Source organism: Ctenocephalides felis, unplaced genomic scaffold (genome assembly GCF_003426905.1).
Source record: "Ctenocephalides felis isolate EL2017-DRISC unplaced genomic scaffold, ASM342690v1 CF-g0.4_SCAFFOLD_03572, whole genome shotgun sequence".
NCBI lineage: Eukaryota > Metazoa > Arthropoda > Insecta > Siphonaptera > Pulicidae > Ctenocephalides > Ctenocephalides felis.
This window is the reverse complement of record NW_020539726.1, coordinates 37,138,813-37,163,712: the sequence shown is the minus strand read 5'-3', so window position 1 is coordinate 37,163,712 and position 24,900 is coordinate 37,138,813. Positions and strand designations below refer to the sequence as shown.

General features: G+C 32.6%; 1 protein-coding gene across 1 annotated transcript in view; it reads right to left on the bottom strand.

Annotated features, from left to right (window-relative positions):
- The window catches only part of LOC113388445 (dipeptidase 1-like), a 158,210-nt gene that overhangs the window by 34,848 nt on the left and 98,462 nt on the right, over positions 1-24,900 (bottom strand). Inside the window, exons 6-7 of the mRNA XM_026625821.1 lie at positions 18,323-18,499; positions 17,539-17,623 (exon numbers count right to left, since the gene is read on the bottom strand). Of these exons, the coding sequence (XP_026481606.1) occupies positions 17,539-17,623; positions 18,323-18,499 (262 nt within the window). The remainder of the gene's footprint in view (positions 1-17,538; positions 17,624-18,322; positions 18,500-24,900) is intronic.

Here is a 24,900-nt window from a genome sequence, read left to right as displayed (position 1 = left end):
CTGCTAATCTCGGATTATGAGTCTCTTCTCGTCTCAAACGAGATATCTCAGACTTAATTTTATAGGCTCACTCTGCGAACAAAACTCACTCACCGGGGAAGTTTTGTCACAGTCGAGAATTAGAGTTTAGAATTTAGATGGATGTAATAATTAGTGAGGGGAGCTAAAAATAAACTGGCAAGAGGGTAGGATAGAAAAAATCTGGAGCAGTTTGCAAGAACAAAAATAAATGTGTTGGAAGAGGTGCTGCAGGTGGAGGAACTAGCAGACCGCCTAACTTTTTGGACAGTTCATAATACTTTTTTATCGATTTACGTGATTTTCAGGCGCCTTATATTGTTTTCAGGCGACTTACGTCGTTGTCCGGCGACTTACGTTTTCCGGCGACTTACATCGTTTTTGAGCGACTTACGTTGTTTTTGGGGCGACTTACAAGGCTTTGAGGGCGACTTACAACGTTTTTGGGCGACTCACAACGTTTTCAAGCGTCTTGCATTGTTTTCAGGCGACTTGCATTGTTTTCAGGCGACTTGCATTGTTTTCAGGCGACTTGCATTGTTTTCAAGCGATTTACATTGATTTCAGGCGACTTACAACGTTTTAGGGCGACTCACAAAGTTCTAGGACGACTCACAAGGTTCTAGGACGACTCACGAGGTTCTAGGACGACTCACAAGGTTCTAGGACGACTCACGAGGTTCTAGGACGACTCACGAGGTTTTAGGACGACTGACAAGGTTTAAGTACGACTGACAAGGTTTTAGGACGACTGACAAGGTTTAGGACGACTGACAAGGTTTTAGGACGACTGACAAGGTTTTAGGACGACTGACAAGGTTTTAGGACGACTGACAAGGTTTTAGGACGACAGACAAGGTTTTAGGACGACTGACAAGGTTTTAGGACGACTGACAAGGTTTTTCGACGACTCCCGACACGTTTTTCGACGACTCTCGACACGTTTTTCGACGACTCCCGACACGTTTTTCGACGACTCTCGACACGTTTTTCGACGACTCTCGACACGTTTTTCGACGACTCTCAACGCTTTTTGACGACTCTCAAGTTTTTTCGACGACTCTCAAGCTTTTTCGACGGCTCTCAAGTTTTTTCGACGGCTCTCAAGTTTTTTCGACGGCTCTCAAGTTTTTTCGACGGCTCTCAAGTTTTTTCGACGGCTCTCAAGTTTTTTCGACGGCTCTCAAGTTTTTTCGACGGCTCTCAAGTTTTTTCGACGGCTCTCAAGTTTTTTCGACGGCTCTCGACACGTTTTTCGACGACTCGCAACGTTTTTTGACGATTTCCGACATTTTTCGGGCGACTTTTTAACAAATTGTATAAATGAAAGTTAATAATCCAGATTAATTACAACAAAATCAACAACACAGATAACAAATATAATCCAATACACAACTCAACAATTCACAAAGGTGGAGATTTCTCCATCTAAACCCATTTTTGACTCTCGATCTTCCTCTGTTTAGTCGTGAATCAAAGATTTCATTCCGCTCGTAGAGTGTTAGTAATGCGAATGTTTCCCCATTGAAATGGGCAAAATTAACGAAGAACACACAGTAGGGTAGTGGGTATATGGGGTATGAGAAATCTCAAGTTAGCGAATTATGTTTGCCAGATTAATTCAACTGAGGTGTTTAATTAATTTTATGCCCGCGGAATTATATTTGCGCGTGTCGAGTTTTCAGTTCAGTTCGAGCAAATGGTCCGACGTGTAATGTATGGTGGAGGATAGGGTAAATGATGGTGGAGGAATATTTGTTATCAAAATTTATTGATAGAAGATTTGAGAAAATTTGACAATATTTTTTTTTAGAAAATTATATAGCAATTCCAGATGTGAATGTGATTTTTTTTTTACAAATATTAAGGCATAAAATAATTGAATTGATGGTGTGAGTTGAATGAAAATGTCGTGAGTTGTCTCAGAATGTTGCAAGTTGAATGAGAATGTTGCAAGTTGATTGAAAATGCTGCAAGTTGACTGAGAATGCTGCAAGTTGGCTGAGAATGCTGCAAGTTTTGGCAGAGAATGCTGCAAGTTTTGGCAGAGAATGCTGCAAGTTTTGGCAGAGAATGCTGCAAGTTTTGGCAGAGAATGCTGCAAGTTTTGGCTGAGAATGCTGCAAGTTTTGGCAGAGAATGCTGCAAGTTTTGGCAGAGAATGCTGCAAGTTTTGGCAGAGAATGCTGCAAGTTTTGGCTGAGAGTGCTGCAAGTTTTGGCAGAGAATGCTGCAAGTTTTGGCAGAGAATGCTGCAAGTTTTGGCAGAGAATGCTGCAAGTTTTGGCAGAGAATGCTGCAAGTTTTGGCTGAGAGTGCTGCAAGTTTTGGCTGAGAATGCTGCAAGTTTTGGCTGAGAATGCTGCAAGTTTTGGCTGAGAGTGCTGCAAGTTTTGGCTGAGAATGCTGCAAGTTTTGGCTGAGAATGCTGCAAGTTTTGGCTGAGAATGCTGCAAGTTTTGGCTGAGAATGCTGCAAGTTTTGGCTGAGAGTGCTGCAAGTTTTGGCAAAGAATGCTGCAAGTTTTGTCTGTGAATGCTGCAAGTTTTGGCTGAGAGTGCTGCAAGTTTTGGCTGAGAATGCTGCAAGTTTTCGCTGAGAATGCTGCAAGTTTTGGCTGAGAATGCTGCAAGTTTTGGCTGAGAATGCTGCAAGTTGGCTGTGATTGTTGCAAGCCGGCTGTGATTGTTGCAAGCCGGCTGTGATTGTTGCGAGCCGGCTGTGATTGTTGCAAGCCGGCTGTGATTGTTGCAAGCCGGCTGTGATTGTTGCGAGCCGGCTGTGATTGTTGCAAGCCGGCTGTGATTGTTGCAAGCCGGCTGTGATTGTTGCAAGCCGGCTGTGATTGTTGCGAGCGGCTGTGATTGTTGCAGGCCGGCTGTGATTGTTGCAGGCCGGCTGTGATTGTTGCGAGCCGGCTGTGATTGTTGCGAGCCGGCTGTGATTGTTGCGAGCCGGCTGTGATTGTTGCGAGCCGGCTGTGATTGTTGCGAGCCGGCTGTGATTGTTGCGAGCCGGCTGTGATTGTTGCGAGCCGGCTGTGATTGTTGCGAGCCGGCTGTGATTGTTGCGAGCCGGCTGTGATTGTTGCGAGCCGGCTGTGATTGTTGCGAGCCGGCTGTGATTGTTGCGAGCCGGCTGTGATTGTTGCGAGCCGGCTGTGATTGTTGCGAGCCGGCTGTGATTGTTGCGAGCCGGCTGTGATTGTTGCGAGCCGGCTGTGATTGTTGCGAGCCGGCTGTGATTGTTGCGAGCCGGCTGTGATTGTTGCGAGCCGGCTGTGATTGTTGCGAGCCGGCTGTGGTTGTTGCGAGCCGGCTGTGATTGTTGCGAGCCGGCTGTGATTGTTGCGAGCCGGCTGTGATTGTTGCGAGCCGGCTGTGATTGTTGCGAGCCGGCTGTGATTGTTGCGAGCCGGCTGTGATTGTTGCGAGCCGGCTGTGATTGTTGCAAGTCGGCTGTGATTGTTGCAAGACGACTGAGAATGTTGTAAGACGACTGAGAATGTTGCAAGTCGAATCGACATGTTTCGAGTTGAATAAAAATGTTGTCAGTTGAATGAGAATGAGAATGCTGTGAGTCGAATGAAAAAGATACTGCGAGTCTGCTGAAAATTCTGTGAGTCGAATGAAATTTGTCGATTGTCAGAACATGTTCTGTCAGTTATTTGAAGATGTCGTGTAAGTTGTCTGATTAGGCTGGACTATCAATATGTCTCAGGAACATTTATATGCGGTATGCGTTGTAGTGACTAAACCAACAATTAAGTTTGTGTTACAAACCTCCTTCACTTCTAAATCATACGCTTACACATTCAGAATCATTTAGTTATTTTTATAATAAGTTTTTTTATAAACTTTTTTTAAGACTGAAGAAACTTTTTCATGGCAAGCTAGTACATATATATATATATATATATATATATATATATATATATATCCATGTCGTGAATAAATTTCGAATTTTCAATGGAAATCTCTACTAGATGTTAATTGCGATTCGACTTTACCGCCGCCTGTCCTTCCCGCTAACGAACTCGAAATGCGGTTAGCGGCGGCAGTGGCGGCGGTAGAGAACTCGGGGGGCGTCTTTCAAACGTCAGATTTGGCGTCTGCTGCTGCGCTTGTTATATACCGAAATTCCCGGTTTAACTAACACTCGATTTTATGTAAAACCGAAAAGCGAAATGGGAAAATTCAACCATTCGTATTCGAATTGAATATAATAATTAAGTGGAGGACTGATTATAATTAGAGCGCAAAATTTTTGATACAGGATAATGAATTTTGTAAATGTAAAATAGAATATATTTTGCCAGTAGTTTTTGAAAACTTGATTATATAAAAAATCTAGGATAAATTTCTGAAAGAAGAGTGCGCGTAAGGTTCACACGTGATTGAAGTAAAACTTATTTGCTACTGTACAAGATGGCATTTAAGTAAAAATAAATACATCATATAACAATTTTGAATAATGTTTATCAGTAATACGAGAACACTCTCGTGATGCACACATTTATCAGTGCTAACCATCATACACATTTATATAATGATAAATTTAAAATTATATATTTATAATAGCATTAAAAATATTTATAATAATTAAAAACAATAATGTAATTAAAGTCGTACTTCGAATATGACATGATCGGTTTGTCATTGTAATTTGCATTTAGAACTTGAATCTTCATTAGAGAAATGAAGTAATTGCTGATTATAAAATTTTATAATATTCGATCACACAGTGGATTATGTTAAACAAAGCCCAAACAAATATTGTTTTCTAATGTAATTTTGTTTGAAGAACTTTATGTAATTAAAATTAACATACATTCATTGACTGCTTGTATTTTTTTTTACATTTTTTCTGGCGATATAATCTCATTCTTTGAACAGCTAAAATATGTCTTGCCTATAAAATATTTTCCATTTTAATAACTTCAAAGATTTAAAGAAGCTACGAATAATATAGAAACTAGTGGGACGCATGGCATCGTGCCTCAAGGCAAATTGCTGGAACTTTCCGTACCAAAAAGTTTAACATTTTTGAAAAAAAAATACTTTGAAAAAATTAGATTTTTGAGAAACTATAAATTTTTGGAAAAAAGAAAATTTTTTTTGGAAAAAAAACTTGGAAAAAAATGTATTTTTTTTAGTTTGAGATATTTTGAAAATTTTGAACTTATTTCAAAGCAGTGGCATTGCTTTAGCTGCATAGAGACGCAATATAGAAGCGCGTGAGCGCCGCGTTGCCATCTAACGGATAAACACTGGTACGGAACCCATAGAAATATAAACAAAATTAATACTTATTGTTAAAATCTCTATAAAATATCTGATAATTTTATGTGCATATGTCTAATGATCATTTTTGACCTCCATATCTCCAAAGTCGTTGCATCTGCCTTTCCAAAAATTTAAACAGTTCTTCATTTAGTCAATACAAATAAAATGTTTTTTGAATTATTCAAATCGGACGCTCCGTCCTCTTAAAAACTGAGTTACCGTTTTTGGCACTTTTTGCCCCATATCTTTGGAACGGCTAGACCTGCCTTTACCAAATACAAATCGAATGTTTTTTGAATTATTCAAATCGCTTCATTCATGTTCCCGAAATCGTCGACGAAAATTTGTATCCGCTCACACACACATACACGCACACACACATATACATCCATTTTTTCTAAGGTATGCCAAAATGTTCAGAATGTTTTGAAACGTAAAGATATATGAAAATTTTCATTTTCGATTTTTTTGCGATTACTATAACTTGCCCTGTGGGGAAGTTAATAATTTCTAATCAATAGACTTACGTTTAGTACACGGCACAAGTGTTTAATTTGTTTAAATATTTTAAAGGAACAGGTTAAAATATTCTTCTGATTCAGACATTTTTCAATAAATCAAAATTTGTACTACGATGTGACTGCAAAATTTTTATTTATCTATGCCGATTTTCTTGTTGATATCGACGATGACATACACGACGACTAATCACAATCGACCCGTTCAGAAATGATATAAACGAGAGCGAATGACAAACAGTTTTGGCGTAACGAATTTTCGTTGCATTTGTACGGATTTACACCCTAGTCGCGCCTAAAGAAGTGTTTCTTCAAAAATCTGTATGGGTTTTATTGTGAAACAACCTCCATAATCCTACTTAAAACTCTGAACACAACGCTCAAAAATATGTCAAGTCCATTTATATCACGCAAATATCAACTTATGCAAATATAATCTACTTTTTATTTTCCTTAATAAATTATCACTTTTAGCGAACGAACTCTCCACCCGATAGTTTTTCCTAAGATAAATAAATATTATTTCTGCGTGCATCAGTTCTATTTGTTCTAGAGTTGCAGAACCGTTTATTTATGAGTTTGTTCTAGTATAACGTATATAAATATTTTTATTCAATTTGTAATATTTCACCTGGCTGACATCGTACATAATATGCTGCTATGCGGAACGTTTATGTTCTGTAAACATGACTTGTTTACTCAGGAAACCGTATGCATTATATTTACATCAAACTAAATACAGAGACAACGAGAAATATATATATATTTATATATATATATATATATATATATATATATATATATATATATATATAAGAAAAATAATGCAAAAAGTTCTGAACGTTTTTTAATGGGGACGTCTCCACCGTATCTCATCATACGTGTTCTTTCTTTTTAAGTATTATTGGGCTCACAAACTTTTGTTCACAAAATCACTACCCAATTGTTCTACTAATTCCAATTACCCTTTATCATGATCCTACGTATTTTGTTATTCATCGATAAAACAAAAGATATTTTGCTCAATGTATCAGAATATCAAGAAAACAACAAAATGTGGAGCAAGACGCACTTTGTTTTCTGTAACTCGATCCTGTTTCGTAAATATGAAGTATTTGAAAATAATGTGTATTGATCCTCCACCGGAGAAAATAAATACATAACAAGTATTCGAACTGACAATCATTTGATATGGAGCAGAAAATTACCTTAGTTGGTAAAATATCATTTTTCATAGCAACGTCGATTGTGAATAATTAGTTTATAAAACTAGTGGTATATGGCATCGTGCTTAAAGGAAAATTTCGAAAAACAATCAAATAACAATTCTTTTTTACGACAGCAATTATTGTCACCACAAGCAGATTTTTTTTGAATCATTTAAATCGCTTGGTTCTAACAAAAACTGCAATTTTTTCCACATTTAGCTTGGTATCTCCAAAACGACTAGACCTGCTTCTGCCAAAAACTAATCACCACTTCTCCCAGCTATTATAAATTTATCGGTTTTTAAATCATTCAAATCGGATGCTCCGTTCTCGCAAAATCTCGATTTCTATTTTCTGCACACTTTGTTCCGTATCTCCAAAATTACTGGACCTGCTTCTGCCAAAAACTTATCAGCACATCTCCCTATCAATAGAAATCGAATGTTTTTTGAACCATTCGAATCGGTTGATACGTGCTTCATCAACATAAAAATAAATCAAAAAATACTAAACAATTCAAAACCATGTTTACTGATCATATCAATAATTTAAACTATGATGCAGATTTTTTTAACCCAAAATTTTACAATTTGAAGAGAACGTAATTAAAAGGAGATTTGCTAGGGGTTGCCCGTAAGACACAAAGTCTTTTTCTTAATTTTTTGTATTAGAATTGAAAATAAAACTCTTTTCGAATGACCATACCGATGGTCAATGATAAATCAGTATTTGTGGTGTAACGCATTTCCGTTGTATTTTTGCCGAGTTACAGCCTGAAGAAGTTTTACTTCAAAAACATTTCCAATGAGTAAAATTTGTATTAATATTTTATAAACCTGGCAGTAGAAATTTCAACATTAAATATTTTTTATTTCTTTCTAACCAGATTTCTCGACGTCTTAAGAAGTTCTGAATCGTATGTTTGTGGATCTTGAGTGTGTGTACGTGTGTGTGTGTGTGTGTGTGTTCGTGTGTTCTAGTAATTATCTGAATATCAGCAAATAGTAATGTATCGTATTTAAGTGTCATACAGCCACATGAGTAATTAGTGTTAGACTGTGGGCGACATGGTGGAGCAATTGAAGTGTGATGGATTGTGCAACCTCCGAATGAGGTAACCTTATATATATATATATATATATATATATATACTAGATGGCCCGTAGACATTTAATTTTTCTTATGCATAATCACGAATTTATTATACATATTCTATTATTGTCTAGGCTCATAAGTAAATTGAAATTTTTGGCAGATGACAGTTTTCATTCATTTTTAATGTCAAACAATGTCTCAGATATTTTCATTGTCAAACAATGACATATTGGTTTTTGCAATTTTTTTCATTTATTACAACATTTCCTTAACAAACTTCAGAAAGATTTATCAAAATCCGAATGATCGTTTTGGAGAAGTATACTTATATACATCATTACTGAAAAATTTTATATGTAAGATATATATTACAAAATATTGTTGACAAAAGTATCTAAAACGTCGAGACATATTTATTACTATCTTTGGATAATTTTTATTATTATCTTTGGATAATTTTTATTATTATCTTTGGATGTCAAGGCCGACTTTAACGCTTTGACATCAACTCTTTTCGAAAGTGATTGGAAACACGTTGTACTTTATTTTGTGAGAACCGAATGTTGAGGTAAAATTCACATACTGCATTTGACATCATGATGCGATTGGTATTACTGTCCCCTAGCTCGCTGTGATCTAAGGTTTTGTCGAATTGGATAGGTAGACCGGCGGAGGACCAGTGGTCAGGCATTGCTTATATATTTTTAACCGAAGTTACCTGTTGGGTAAATTATATAAGTCGCAAACAAATTAAAAATGAACATTTTTGCATATCTATACGTTTCATTCAGGATTTCTGAACATCTTCGCATACCTCAGAAAAAATGATTTTTGCGTTTTCGGATCAACCGATTTGAATGGTTTAAAAAACATTCGAATTCTATTGATAGTGAGACGTGCTGATTAGTTTTTGGCAAATGCAGGTCCACCCGTTATGGAGATAGGAAGCAAAGAGTGCAGAAAATAGAAATCGAGTTTTTGAGAGAACGGAGCATCAGATTTAAATGATTCAAAAAACATTCAATTTGTAATGATTGGGAGAAGTGTTAAACAGTTTTTCGTAAAGGCAGGTTTATCCATCTTGGAGATACCGAGCTAAATGTGCAAAAAAGAGCAGTTTTTGAGAGAACTAAGCATCCGATTTGAATGATTTAAAACACTTTCTGCTTGTGTTGACAAAACAATTGATTTTGGAATAAAAATTATACTTTGTTTTCATTTAAAAAAAAATGTATATCGAAAATAGTTTAAATTTTATTGTTTTTTTTTAGCTAAAGTTTTAAAGCTCGCTAATGTACTTCAATAATTCAATTCAATCAATAATTTAATTCAATAATTTATTTCAACTTTGCTTCCAATTTCAACTTTAGTTTATATAATTCTTATAAATATTATACAATATCCATTATTTTAAATTCGATTGATTAAGTTTTGTTTATTTACTTTTTTGTAAACATATACAAGTTACAGTATTTATAATAATCTATTTGAAAACATTCAAAATTTCTCGAAATTTTCATTACGGTACGAGAAGTACCAGTAATTTGCCCTCAGGCACGATGCCATACACCACTAGTTTAATTTCTTATTAATATAACAAAAAATGTTAGAGGTAGACAACCCTTATTAAAAATATTATTTTGAAGTAAAACGAGTTTTATGAACTTTGCCACTACCGCTTTAGAAAGATTAAAATAAAACAAGTTGATTCCAAAATTGAAAAAAAATTGAGCTTGGACAAACTTTAATGTTGACAAATTGTATTTTAAAGTAAGATATAAACTTTTTCTTGAAGCTCAAAAATCTGAACTAAAATTATGTCAAAAATACTGAATGATTGAACGCATGATAAAAAATAATTTAATTGCTAAGATGACTATAAAAATAGGGGTTGGCGATAAAAATTTAAATCACAAATTCAATGTAGCCGTGGATTATATAGCATTCTTAGTATATAACGATCAAAATATGATAATCCGACTAGCCTTATAAACAATGTTTGATAAAATTTTAAAGAACTGTCAATTTTTGTACCGGAGATTCCGATGCTCCTATAAAAATAATTATGTATATAAAAGCATAATTTACATATGTATAACAATGTATACAATATATTGATTATAAAATTTCATGATAATAAAAATAACAAGTGATTGCTTGATTCCCCAAACTCAAATTAAATCCACCCCTCCACCGCTCCTTGTTTTCCCTCAAATCTCTATAACTACCCCAACAGGCCCATTTATCTGTTTAGCCTAAATTTGCTTAATACCCTCTGTGCTATTAGTAGTATCGAGTCTTGTGGAATCCCTTAAATGCATCTGTATGCATATAGATAGATGCACAACATATAACACAAGCGAAGGTCTGGGGGGGGGGCTTATATGTCATATGTCGCATAAACGGTGCCATGTTCGTGACATATCATGTTCTGATTAAACACTACACGCGTATTGGATGTGCACTAGTCACTACTCTCGGGTACGACTAGAAACGGTGGAGAGATTCTAAAACGGTAGAAATAGATATAACTAGTGGTGTACGGCATCGTGCCTTAAGGCAAATTTCTGGAACTTCCCGTACCGTAATAAAATATTCGAGAAATTTTAAACGTTTTCAAATATATTATTACAAATACTGTAACTTTCATTTTTTGCTATCTAGTTATATCTGAACAAATCAAAATCATGTAAATCATAAATCAAATTATCTCCAGAACATTAACATTCGTCATTTCATTTCGAATTTAATTTAAATGGAAAAAAATAGTTGCCTAATTTACACAAAATTGAAAAAGTGCGCCCGTATAGTCACAGTCTAAACGCATTTGCAAATAATTCTGTGCGACATTTTTGCTTATACTGTGCTTGGCTTGACGGCATTTTCACATTTTTCAATAGTTTTCAAAAAATTGGAAAAGTGCTCCAGTGCAAAGACAGTCTAAACGCACTTGGGTAAACATTTGTACGAGAGTGACGCTTAGACTAGGCTTAGTCTGGGTAATTTATTGAATTTTTAATCCAAAATTACAAAAATATTTTATGGAAAATAAAAAAAAAACGTTTTAATAATTTTTTATCTTCAAAAGCAATTGTTTTGTCAATACAAGCAGAAAGTTTTTCAAATCATTCAAATCGGACGCTTAGTTCTCTCAAAAACTGCCATTTTTTTGCACATTTAGCTCTGTAAGCCCAAAATGGCTGGGCCTGCCTTTGTCAAAAACTCATCACCTCTTCTCCCAATAATTACAAATTGAATGCTTTTTAGATCATTCAAATCCGAAACTCTGTTTCCTCAAAAACTCGGTTTGTATTTTCTGCACTCTTTGCTCCGTATCTCCGTAACGTCTGGATCTGCCTTAGCCAAAAACTAATCACCTCTTCTCCCAATCATTACAAATTGAATGCTTTTTAGATCACGGTGGAGAGATTCTACAACTGCAGATATAAATTTAAAACCATTTTAAAACATTTAAATTTTAAACATAAATATTAAATTCTCCAAAAAAATTGAAAATATTTTTTTTGCATATCTTTACGTTTCAAACGATTCTGAACATTTTGGCACACCTTACTAGGAAAATATGTGTGTATATGTGTATACAATTTTGCGTCGACGATTTTGGGAGCCAGGATTAACCGATTTGAATGATTCAAGAGACAATCGACTCAAATTAATACATAGACGTACTGGTTAGTTGTTAGGATAAGCAGGTCTAGCCGTTTCGGAGACATGAAGCAAAACTAAAGTAGTGGGGCGCTAGGCATCGTTCCTTAAGGCAAATTGCTGAAACTTCCAGTACATTATTTTTTTTTTAAAGATTAACATTTTTGAAAAAAAATTACTCTGGAAAAAATAGATTTTTGAGAAACTATAGATTTTTGACAAAAATTTACTTTTTTTTGAAAAAAAGACTTTTTGAAGAAAAGTGTATTTTGAAATATTTTGGAGATTCTGAACTTTTTTTCAAAGCAATCGTACTGCTTTAACTGCATAGAGACGAAATATTGAAGCGCGTAAGCGCCGCGCCGCCAATAACGAATCAGCACGTCTCCTTATCAATACAAATCGAATGTTTTTTTAAACTTTCAAATCGCTTTATCCGTGTTCCCGAAATTGTCGATGAAAATTTTTATCCGCACCCACATACACACAAACACACACATACACACACACATACATACGTATGTATGTGTCTAATGTTTATATGCATTGCTCATATATAGCATTTTTTTCTTAGTTTTTGGATGTTATGTGTACGCCCTGGACAAAAAAAATGATTCAAGAAATAAAATTTGTAAATATAAATATTATACAAATTCCAAAAACTACTGTTTTATCTCAGTACGTAGTTTAGTCTGTAAACAATTTTTCGATAGTGTAATTATCTTATTAAAAATTTATCAATTTCTGTTGATTATTGATTTTTAGTCCTCAATATTAAAAAACGGTACGTAAAGTTTCAGCAACTTGCCTTAAGCTTGTCCTCTTACAACTACGAATTCTTCTATAACTACAGTTGAGAACCTCTGGCATCCGAATAAACTCTACTAACAGGAATGGAGACCCGTTCTATGAGAGGCTTATATTTGCAATCTACAAATACAAATTGCAAATTGTGCAACATGCGACGCTTTCAATTAAATCATATAACGGTATAGGATTACCAATGAACCAACCAACCAACCAACCTCCAAACCTACCAACCCACTAACCAACCGAGCAAAGGATATTCAGTATGACGTATGTGCCAATGCGTAGATTCGAATTATATAATATGTAACAGGACACGTTTTCCATATTTCGGAAAATTAATTGAAAAGTTACGAAACGAACGGATGAAACGCCATGGATTTATTTTGTACAGGATAAACGGTGGAGTAAAGGATAAACGGTGGAGCAAAGTTGATTGATCTATTTTTATGAATAACAACTATGTGTAACAACTAAAGGCAGGTCTCATGCAAAACCTTCTAAAAATATTAAATTAATTATTCACCGATTATTTTTTTGTTTAAATTTAATTTATTATAAGTTTCCCTTTAACAATCTGCTTAAAGTTAATCCATTGTTCTGTACGTGTTTTGTTTTTAACTCCGGCAACTTTCTTGCATTTTTTGCCCTTTGAGGTGTCATGTCTTTTGAGTCTGTAATTAATTTTAACACTTTAAGAATTCCTAACATCTTTCTAGTTCACTAGATGGAGAGCTGGTGACAAAATTGCTCAAGATAAACTACTAACTTGATTCAGAAGCATTTTGTCTTAGGGAATGTTGCAAAAACTTTCTGATACGTGTAAGTAATCGACCCAAATAATAAAAAACGACTTATGAGTGAATTTCTACGCACATCACAAACACCTATTTAATTTTTTCGCGAAACGTTATTTAATATTACTTGAAAATTTGTATAAAGCAAAGAGGTATCATTTCTTTTGTTTATACTGATTTTGTCTATTTGAATGAAGCATGATTCTGCAAAGCGTCTTTGAGACGCTATAAACTCCTATTTAGTGAATTAAGTTATTTCAACAAAATGATTTCTGAAACATTGTTTAATATTACATAAAAAAATTTACAAAACAAAGAGGTATCATTTCTTTTGTTTATACTGTTTTTGTCCATTTGAATGATGCATGATTCTGCAAAACGTATCTAAAACGCTATAAACTCCTATTTAGTGAATCAAGTTATTTCAACAGAATGATTTTTGAAACATTGTTTAATATTACATAAAAAAATTTACAAAGCAAAGAGGTGTAATTTCTTTTGTTTATACTATTTTTATCTATTTGAATGAAGAATGATTCGGCAAAGTGTCTCTGAGACGCCATAAACTTTTTTGGTCTATCAAGTTATTTCAAAAAACTATTTTTGCAACATTGTTTTATATTACTTGAAAATATTTACAAAACAAAGAGTTATCATTTCTTTTGTTTATACTATTTTGGTCTATTTGAATGAAGCATGATTCCGCAAAGCGTCTCTGAAACTATTTCGTGTATCAACAAAATCGTCTATTTAGTGTATCAAGTTGTTTGAACAAAATGTTTTTGAAACATTGTTTAATATTATTTGACAAATTTTATAAAGCAAAGAGGTATCATTTCTTTTGTTTATACTGATTTGTCTATTTGAATGAAGCATGATTCTGCAAAACGTCTATAAGATGCTATGAACTCTTATTTAGTGAATAAAGTTATTTCAACAAAATGATTTTTGGAAGATTATTTAATATTACTTGAAAATATCTACAAAACAAAAAGGTATCATTTCTTTTGTTTATACTGTTTTTGTCTATTTGAATGAAGCGTGATTCGGCAAAGTGTCTCTGAGACGCCATGAACTTTTTTTGGTCTATCAAGTTATTTCAAAAAAAACTATTTTTGCAACATTGTTTTATATTACTTGAAAATATTTACAAAACAAGGAGGTATCATTTCTTTTGTTTATACTATTTTGGTCTATTTGAATGAAGCATGATTCCGCAAAGCGTCTCTGAAACTATTTCGTGTATCAACAAAATCGTCTATTTAGTGTATCAAGTTGTTTGAACAAAATGTTTTTGAAACATTGTTTAATATTATTTGACAAATTTTATAAAGCAAAGAGGTATCATTTCTTTTGTTTATACTGATTTGTCTATTTGAATGAAGCATGATTCTGCAAAACGTCTCTAAGATGCTATGAACTCTTATTTAGTGAATAAAGTTATTTCAACAAAATGATTTTTGGAAGATTATTTAATATTACTTGAAAATATCTACAAAACAAAAAGGTATCATTTCTTTTGTTATACTGTTTTTGTCCATTTGAATGAAACATGATTCGGCAAAGCGTCTCTAAGACGAACTTTTATTTAGTAAATCAAGTAATTTCAACGAAATGATTTTTTTAAAATATTTCAATATTATTTTATTATTTTTACTATGTGGGATTCTTTAATCTTAATTAATAACGTTTCTGCTTTATTATATATTGCAAAATATATTTTTGTCGATTTTTTATTCATTTTATTCAAAATGTTTAATAATTATTTAGAATATTGATTTGGGTGTTTCGCAGAGATCGATTTCAGGCCCACTTCTTTTCTCATGTAAATATATTAAAATATACATATAAATATTTTTTAGTTTTTATTTTAATGAATTATTTTTTAAATGTAACTAAATTAACGTAAACTTTGCAATTATTTCACGATATTAGTGATTCCATCGCTGCAAAAGTGATATTCTACAAAATGAATAAATTTCTATATATAATTAGGTTTGTTTTAGTATATATGTGTGTATGTATATATATATATATATATATATATATATATATATACATACAAACTAAGTTCATTTACAGCGTTTATTAATTAATTATAATTAATTATACATCTTCCACCCCCAATGAGAGTATTTTTCTCAATTAACATATTTTTACGAGTCACGTAAACATCTTCTTCGCCTATTCACATTTTTTTTCTTTTCTGTTTCTTACTGTGAATAATAAATTATTTTGCCTTTAACGGAGTATAATGCCTCGTGTCATAGGTGAGGTGATTTATTACATGCTGAATAAGTCATAGTATGAGAGCTGGTGGGACCAGTTGATGGACGATAAATATTTTTAACATTTGTACTTGAAATAATATTGTTAGATAAGTCTTCTTTGTATACAAACGTGCAAATTTTTCGAAAAGAGATTTTCAAAAAATTTTAAACTTTTTTGAAACATTTCCAAGGTTTTCAAAAACATTTAAAAAATTTAAATAATTTATAAGGATTTCAAAAAAAATTCTAAGATTTTAGTTTTAGAATTAGTTTGCAAGTTGTTTATGTAAGTTTTTTCAAAAGTTTCTAAGCTACCCTGAAAGCTTGTAAGTTTTCCTTAAAGTTTCTAAGCTTGTCAGAGAGTTTTTAAGCCCCTAAGAAAAAAACTCAAGCACTACGCAAAGCTTTCAAGCCCTCCAGAAAGTTTTCAATCTCTCCAGAAAGTTTTCAATCCCTCCATAAAGTTTTCAATCCTTCCAGAAAGTTTTCAAGCCCTCCAGAACGTTTTCAAGCCCTCCAGAACGTTTTCAAGCCCTCCAGAACGTTTTCAAGCCCTCCAGAACGTTTTCAAGCCCTCCAGAACGTTTTCAAGCCCTCCAAAACGTTTTCAAGCCCTCCAGAAAGTTACCAAGCCCTCCAGAACGTTTTCAAGCCCTCCAGAACGTTTTCAAGCCCTCTCCAGAACGTTTTCAAGCCCTCTCCAGAACGTTTTCAAGCCCTCTCCAGAACGTTTTCAAGCCCTTTCCAGAACGTTTTCAAGCCCTCCAGAAAGTTACCAAGCCCTCCAGAACGTTTTCAAGCCCTCCAGAACGTTTTCAAGCCCTCTCCAGAACGTTTTCAAGCCCTCTCCAGAACGTTTTCAAGCCCTCTCCAGAACGTTTTCAAGCCCTCTCCAGAACGTTTTCAAGCCCTCTCCAGAACGTTTTCAAGCCCTCTCCAGAACGTTCTCAAGCCCTCTCCAGAACGTTTTCAAGCCCTCTCCAGAACGTTCTCAAGCCCTCCAGAAAGTTCTCAAGCACCCCAGAAAGTTTTCAAGCCCTCCAGAAAATTTTCAAGCCTTCAAGCTAATTTTCAAGCCCTCCAGAAAGTTTTCAAGCCCTCTTCAGAACGTTTTCAAGCCCTCTCCAGAACGTTTTCAAGCCCTCCAGAAAGCTTTAAAGTCTTCCAGAAAGTTTTCAGTCGCTCAAGAAAGTTTTCAAGCATTCGAGAAAGTTAGAAATTTCTCGAAAAAACTAAAAATTCTCAAAACAATCTATTTTTCCATTGCAAACTTTTATAAGCATTCAATTACTCTTACGGGAATTTTGTTAAACAGCTTTGCATTTTTAGTTTGTTTCTTAATTCTAATGATGCTTATTATTTTACCATCAGCTCTATGTCTATAAAACTAGCAAGATGTTAGGAATTCTTAAAGTGTTAAAATTAATTACAGACTCAAAAGACATGACACCCCAAAGGAAAAAAAATGTAAGAAAGTTGCCAGAGTTAAAAACAAAACACGTATAGAACAATGGATTAACTTTAAGCAGATTGTTAGAAGGAAACTAAAAATGAATTAAATTGAGAAAATATTTCGATAAAATATAAAAATTAATTTTTATAAATGCGTATAAACTTTTAGGTAACTGCATCATCGAAAATTTTGTTATACCATTAATTCCATTCTTATTCATATGTAAAATGCGCCTGATTGCACCGCAAATAGACATTATCATAATTTTCACTAGTATAAAATAACGTCATGACAACGCTATTTTATAAGTTTTGTTACGGCAGAATTGCCCCATAATATTAACTTTTTTTGAATTATGTAGAAATGAAGCATTGCAACTGTTATCAGTTATTTATATAATTATCTAAAATAAATAAATTACCTGCGACATCTAATAAAGTTGCATTTGAAGAACAGCTGACAAAATGTGGGTAGAATGCAACCATAACAATTCCACCATTTTCAGCCTAAAAATAATAAAAAAATTGTTTTAATCATTTATATTTTTTTAACTATGTTACGGATCTATCCTCGTATGAGTTAGTAGTACAAAACTGTCTTAAAACTATGTATTTGCAGTGCCATCAGGCGTTTTTTTTACATAAAATCTAACCTATAAAACGCACAAACGTAAAAGCATAGTCCTAGTTATATTTTTATAACGTAGGTTTTATATAAAAATAATATTTATTTCACTTTAATACAGTTATTTCATTATATTATAATACTTTATTATTATCAAATTATACAATTGTATGATATGTGATTGAATATTAATTAAAGAATCCGAAATGAAAATCAGAGCACGACCTATATATAGGGTTACATATTTAATCTAGTACGCTTTGATTATAATACATATTGATTGAATGGTAAATGGATATCTTATTGATATATATATAATTGGAAGTTATGATTATAAAATATGCTGATTGAATAAGTAAATGTATTAATTAATTATTAATATATATAACTTCCTGATGTCTTTTTAATAACACATACGTGAAGTTAGGTTTTGTGTATAAAATTTCTTATCGCACAGCAAGGACGTAGTTTTTTGACAATTTTGACTATCAACTCATACGAAGATAGACCCCAAAAATAGCATTACCATGAAATTTCAATTTTACTAAACAATATTTTAAATGGCTTATCATTATCCTTACCAGTTTTTTGAGAATGTAGTCAGGGACATTCCTGGAGTTATTACACAATTGATGGGCTGATGAATGCGAAAAAATAACAGGGGCTTCCGTTTGTCTCAAAGTTGCCAACATAACACGTTGGGACACGTGAGACAGGTCCACCAACATGCCCAGACGATTCATTTCTCTTATAACAGCCTGAAAAAAAGAAATTGATTCATCATAATACATTTTATATAAGAAGGAAATGGAAGGAATTCAAGTCACAAAAAAGAAAACACAAGACAAAACATTGAGAAGTGAAATATGTACCAAATTCTTGGGAATATTCCCAACACATGTCCTTCACCCATTATCCTGCCCTATTGAATATTCCGCCGGTTATCAAACTTAACTAGTTACGGTGGAGAGACCATCAGACCATCAGACACTTGACTCGACTTCTCTCCACCAGAATCGACTCTAGTTCGCCGACTTATCGTGGAGTTTGTGCAGCAAGCAACATTTGCAAGTTAACACAATTTGCTCAGCGAACACTGTGAGCAATTTCTATTGTGTTTCACTAACAAAGATATTGTTAAATGTGCACGACAACGCGCAAACTTTATGCACTTATCTATGCACGAGACGGTGGAGCGGTGGAGCGATGGTGCATCTATTTGGACGACACGATGACGGTGGAGAACATTTCGACTACAGGATAATAGAAAAATGGGACATGATGTTGGTAAAAATTATATTAAAATATATATAAATATTAGGGAAATGGGTTCTTGAGTATATTTGTGTTACACCACAAAATACAGAACAAGTTAAACCACTCAACTTGCTTTCGTTTTGTTGATACTCCGTTTGGACTTGACGTTGAGTTTTAGGATACCCTGTACCTATATATATATATATATATATATATACATGAATGTATGATTCATTTATGTATGATATGCGTGTATGGTTATAGCAGATTTAATTGAAGCCTTTTGATGTGAAATATGTCGGAAAATTGTATTTTCGGCGTGTTGCGAATATTTTGAAACACGCGAATGTACAGAGGCAGAGTCGTATTTATCAATAATAATGATAATAATTTTATGTCTACCCTGTACCACTATTTTATATTTTAACAAATGTTATTTCATGTAAATCTTACTAAGTTTACGACTTTTCATTATAATTCAGCATTTTTCATTTTAGTTTTGTCAGTTCATATTTTTTTAAGAATTCATTACCTATTTTATTCGAAAATTATATTAATAATTATTTTTATTTATTATTATATTATTTTTTTTAATAATTCTTAATTACAGTATATTAGCTATTATTTGCTGATTATCTACCTGCCTACCTGTCTACTTGTTTACCTATTTAACTGACTATCTGACTATTTTTTTACCTGTTTACCTGATTACTTTTTTTATTTATTTATCTTTTCACCTCTCAACTTGTATAGAAATTTTTATATATTTTTATATATTTAACCTTCTACCTTTATATTTGTCGATTTTTCTACCTGTCTATCTTTTTTGTCAGTTAACTTGTCCACCGATTTATTTTTGTAGTTTTCATCCGTCTACGTGGTTTTTGCTCGATCTAAATTCAAAATTGACTACCTGTCTGCTCGTTTATTTTTTTACCTGTCTATGATAGTACCAATCTACCTAACTGTCTATCTTTTTATCTATATGTAATTACCTACATATTTACCTGTCTTCCTTTATACCTGTCAATCTATCTGTATGTTTTTCTTTGTGTACATCTGATTAACCAGTTTTTTTATTTACCAGTCTACCAGTTTGTCAACCTGTCTATCATTTTACTAGATTAGCAGACTATTTTTCTATATTTTTATTTGTTAACCTGATTGCCTATCTATCTGCTTAGGTGTACACCTCTATACCTGCTTACTCGCCTAACTGTTTGCTTGTAAACTTGTCTAATTTCTTAATCTGTTTAATTTATCATCCTGTCTAATTTGCCAATTTGGCTCATTTGTCAACGTAGTTAATTTGTAAACCTAGTTAATTTGTAAACCTAGCTAATTTGTGAACCTAGCTAATTTGTAAACTTGTCTAATTTGCCAAGATATCCAAAATGTCAAACTGTCTAAGTGGTTAACTTGTTCAAATTTTTAACCTGTCTAATTTGTTAATCAGTCCAAATCAACCAGTATAAATGGTCAATTTGTTCAAATTGTCAACCTGTCCAAATTGTCACCTTGTCTAAATTGGCAATCTGTCGAAATTGTCAAGCCACCCAAAATGTCAACCTGTCTAAATTTTGAACCTGCCAAAATTCTCAACCTGTCAAAATTCTCAACCTGTCGAAATTCTCAACCTGTCAAAATTCTCAACCTGTCGAAATTCTCAACCTGTCGAAATTCTCAACCTGTCAAAATTCTCAACCTGCCCGAATTGTCAAATTGTTTAATCTATTAATCTGTCCACATAGACAACCTGTCCAAAATGTCAACCTGTCTAAATTTTACACCTGTCTAAATTTTGAACCTGTCTGAATTTTGAACCTGTCTGAATTTTGAACCTGTCTGAATTTTGAACCTGTCTAAATTTTGAACCTGTCTAAGTTTCGAATCTGTCTAAATTTTAAATCTGTCTAAATTTTGAATCTCTCCGAATTACCAACCTGTCTAATTTATTAGTATGTCTAATTTATCTGTCTGTCCAATTTATCAACCAAAGTGTCTAATCTATCCAAAAAAATTTGTCCTTTAAATTGTCAGCCTGTCCAATTTGTCAACCTGTTCAATTTGTTAACTTGTCCAAATTGTCAACCTGCCCAATTTGTCAAGCTGTCCAAAATGTCAATCTATCCAAAATGTCAATCTGTCTAAATTTTGAACCTGTCTATATTTTGAACCTGTCTAAATTTTGAACCTGTCTAAATTTTGAACCTGTCTAAATTTTGAACCTGTCTAAATTTTGAACCTGTCTAAATTTTGAACCTGTCTAAATTTTGAATCTGTCTAAATTTTGAATTTGTCTAAATTTTGAATCTGTCTAAATTTTGAATCTGTCTAAATTTTGAATTTGTCTAAATTTTGAATCTGTCTAAATTTTGAATCTGTCTAAATTTTCAACCTGTCTAAATTTTGAACTGTCTAAATTTGAACATGTCTAAATTTGAACCTGTCTAAATTTTGAACATGTCTAAATCTTGAACCTGTCTAAATCTTGAACCTGTCTAAATTTTGAACCTGTCTAAATTTTGAACCTGTCTATATTTTGAACCTGTCTATATTTTGAACCTGTGTAAATTTTGAATTTGTCTAAATTTTGAACCTGTCTAAATTTTGAACCTGTCTAATTTCTTAACCTGCTTAGTTTGTCCACCTGTCAATCGGCCAGCCTCTCTAAATATGCACCTGCCTATATGTTTGTTAAGCTATCTACCATTCTTTGTGTACATAGATAAATATATATCTGTCTACCTGTCTACCTGTCTACATGTCTACCTGTCTACATGTATACCTGTCTGCCTATATATCTTGATATTTGTTTATTTCATCACATGTCTATCTATTTACGTATAAAATTCTCTAACCGTATACCTATCTTTTGTCTATCTCTCTTCTTGTCTACCTGTATACAATTAATTCTATTTGTACTTGAATTAATAATAATGATTAGTAAATAAATAACTAAATAATTCGTAAATAAATGAATAAATAAAATAAAGATAATTCTTATCACCTAATGACAATTTAATAACATTATTCGATGCAACTACAAACTTTATAGACCTGCCTCTGCAAAAATGAAATGCATTTTTTTACTCCATCAATACTAGTAAAATGTTGTTTGAATCATTTTAATCAAATTCTAAAAATCTAGCACTTTAAGACTTGCATCTCTCAAACAACTGGACCTGCCTTTACCAAAAACGAATCAGAACACTTACCCATCAATATAAATCAATTTATTTCTAATTCTAATGAATTATTCTAATCGGTTAATGCGTGCGCCCGAAATCATCGACGAAACATTGTATTTCATTATTTACTCATAATAAGTTTACTCATGATTTTTTATATAAGCTTACTCACGATTTTTGTTATAATTTTATTATTACCAATCCACCCCTGTTTCCCATTCCACCAAACTCGCATATTTCACGTGCACTGACGATACACGAGCATATCACGGTCGTTTGTTTAGGGGCCTCACATCGGGAATTCCCCTAATTTCTGAACATTTTGTATCGTCGGTTCTCTTCAGTACTACAGATGATACATATATATTTGTATGCATTATTATTAAACGAGAGACTGTGGTACGACCTACAACAATGATGATACGATATGATTCAAGGCCCTTATTATAACCCTTATTATACAATATATTATATTATAAGCACATTTGTATTGCGATTGTAATATATTTATTATCTTTATGTATGCGGTGGAGAGATTTGTTACGCACGGTGGAGAGATGTAATTATGAGCGAAATTTGTATTTAAGGTAATTGAAATGTATTTAGACTTATTTTTGGATGAAATTGCTATCTTACAATATTATTTGTCTGTAAAGTAAGAAGAAGCATTGATTTTTTTATCTATTTAATTATAACATGGATGTATTCTTCATAATTGAAAGTACATTTATCCCTGATTGAGATAAATGAAATCGTTCCCATATATGCGAATATAATGTGTTCCTCCATTCTATATTAAATGTAAAATTACATTATCTTCGAAGCCGATCTTAAATTTATATTTCATTTTGCAAAAGATAATTCTGCTCGTTGAGCAAGAGAACCTCACTTCATATGTGAAAAGAGCAGTGATGGCCAAACTAATATATTTCGGACAAATATTAAAAACACAAAAGTGTTAAACGCATTTTACTTACGCATAATTTAAAAAATATCACTATTTAGATCAAAATTGTCAAAATTTCATATAAATTGTTACTCTTATCTATCAAAATCAATGGAGGCTTATACATCAAATGGTTTTGACAGATGATGCTCAATTACATTTAACAGTATAGATAAGAATAACAATTTATATAAATTTTGATCTAAGTTATGCGTAAGTAAAATGCGTTAATGTATAATTTATAATTATATATTGATTTATACACTACTAGGCATTTATATATGGGGTCAGTGTATTTGAAAAATGGATATATACATTTTTATATCGATTTACAAATGCTTTGACATTTATATATAGGGTCAGTATATTAAAAAAATGAATATATACATTTAGATATTGCCTTATACACGATTTGGCATTTATAGGTGGGGTCAGTATATTAGAAAAATGAATATATACATTTATAAATTGATTTATACACGATTTGGCATTTATATACTCAACCAGTATATTAAAAAAAAATGATAAATACATTTATATATTGATTTGAAATATTTGAAAACATACAAACATACATTCTTATCTATCAAAATCAATGGCGGCTCATACGTCAAATGTCAAATGGTTTTGACAGATGATGCTCAATTACATTTAATAGTATGTTTTAGAAAACATACTATTTTGTTATGTATGTTAAGGCTCTAAAACGGCTGAACGGATTTGACCACATTTTGTCTTGAAAAAATCGTGATAATCCAGAAAATGTGGGAAAGGTGAAATATTGTTTCGAAAGCGCATAGAAACTTAGCCTTTGAAAAAGAAAATTGGGAATTTTCGTAGGAGCGTAATTTAAATGAAACAGTAGACAACGGCTCATACGTCAAATGTCAAATGTCAAATGTTTTAGACAGATAATGTTCAATTACATTTAATAGTATTATAGTGTATATTATAGAAACAATGGACGGCAGCTCATACGTCAAATGTTAAATGTTTCTGATAAATGATGTTCAATTACATTTATTAGTATTATAGTATATATTACAGAAACAATGGACGGCAGCTCATACGTCAAATGTCAAATGTTTCTGACCAATGATGTTCAATTACATTTAATAGTATGTTTTAGAAAAATATTATTTTATTGTAGTACGCAATTTTATTTGTAGTTTTACTTATAAACATAAAATATTATTAAACGTGTCGCAAATAATATTAGAAACCTAAAATATCTAGTTCTTTGAAATGTTAATATAGCTAGTGGTGTATGACATCGTGTCTTAAGACAAATTGCTAGAACTTCCCATACCGTAATAAAATATTCGAGAAAATTTGAACGTTTTCAAATATATTATTACAAATACTGTAACTTTCACTAATAACTTTACTTTAACAATTGCCATTACATTTCGAATTTAATTTCAAAAAAATTTTGAAAGTTGCTTAATTCGTACAAAATTGAAAAAGTGCGCCCATATAGTCACAGTCTAAACGCATTTGCAAATAATTCTGTGCGACATTTTCAATTGTACTGTGCTTAGCTTGGCGGCATTTTCACATTTTCAATAGTTTTCACAGAATTGGAAAAGTTCTCCAGCACATTTACAATCTAAACGCACTTGTGAAAACATTTGTACCAGAGTGGCGCTTAGACTGTGCTCAGCCTGGGTAATTTTTTGAATTTTTAATGCAAAATTACAAAAATATTTTATAGAAAATAAAAAAAGATGTATTAATTTTTTATACTCAAAAGCAATTGTTTTGT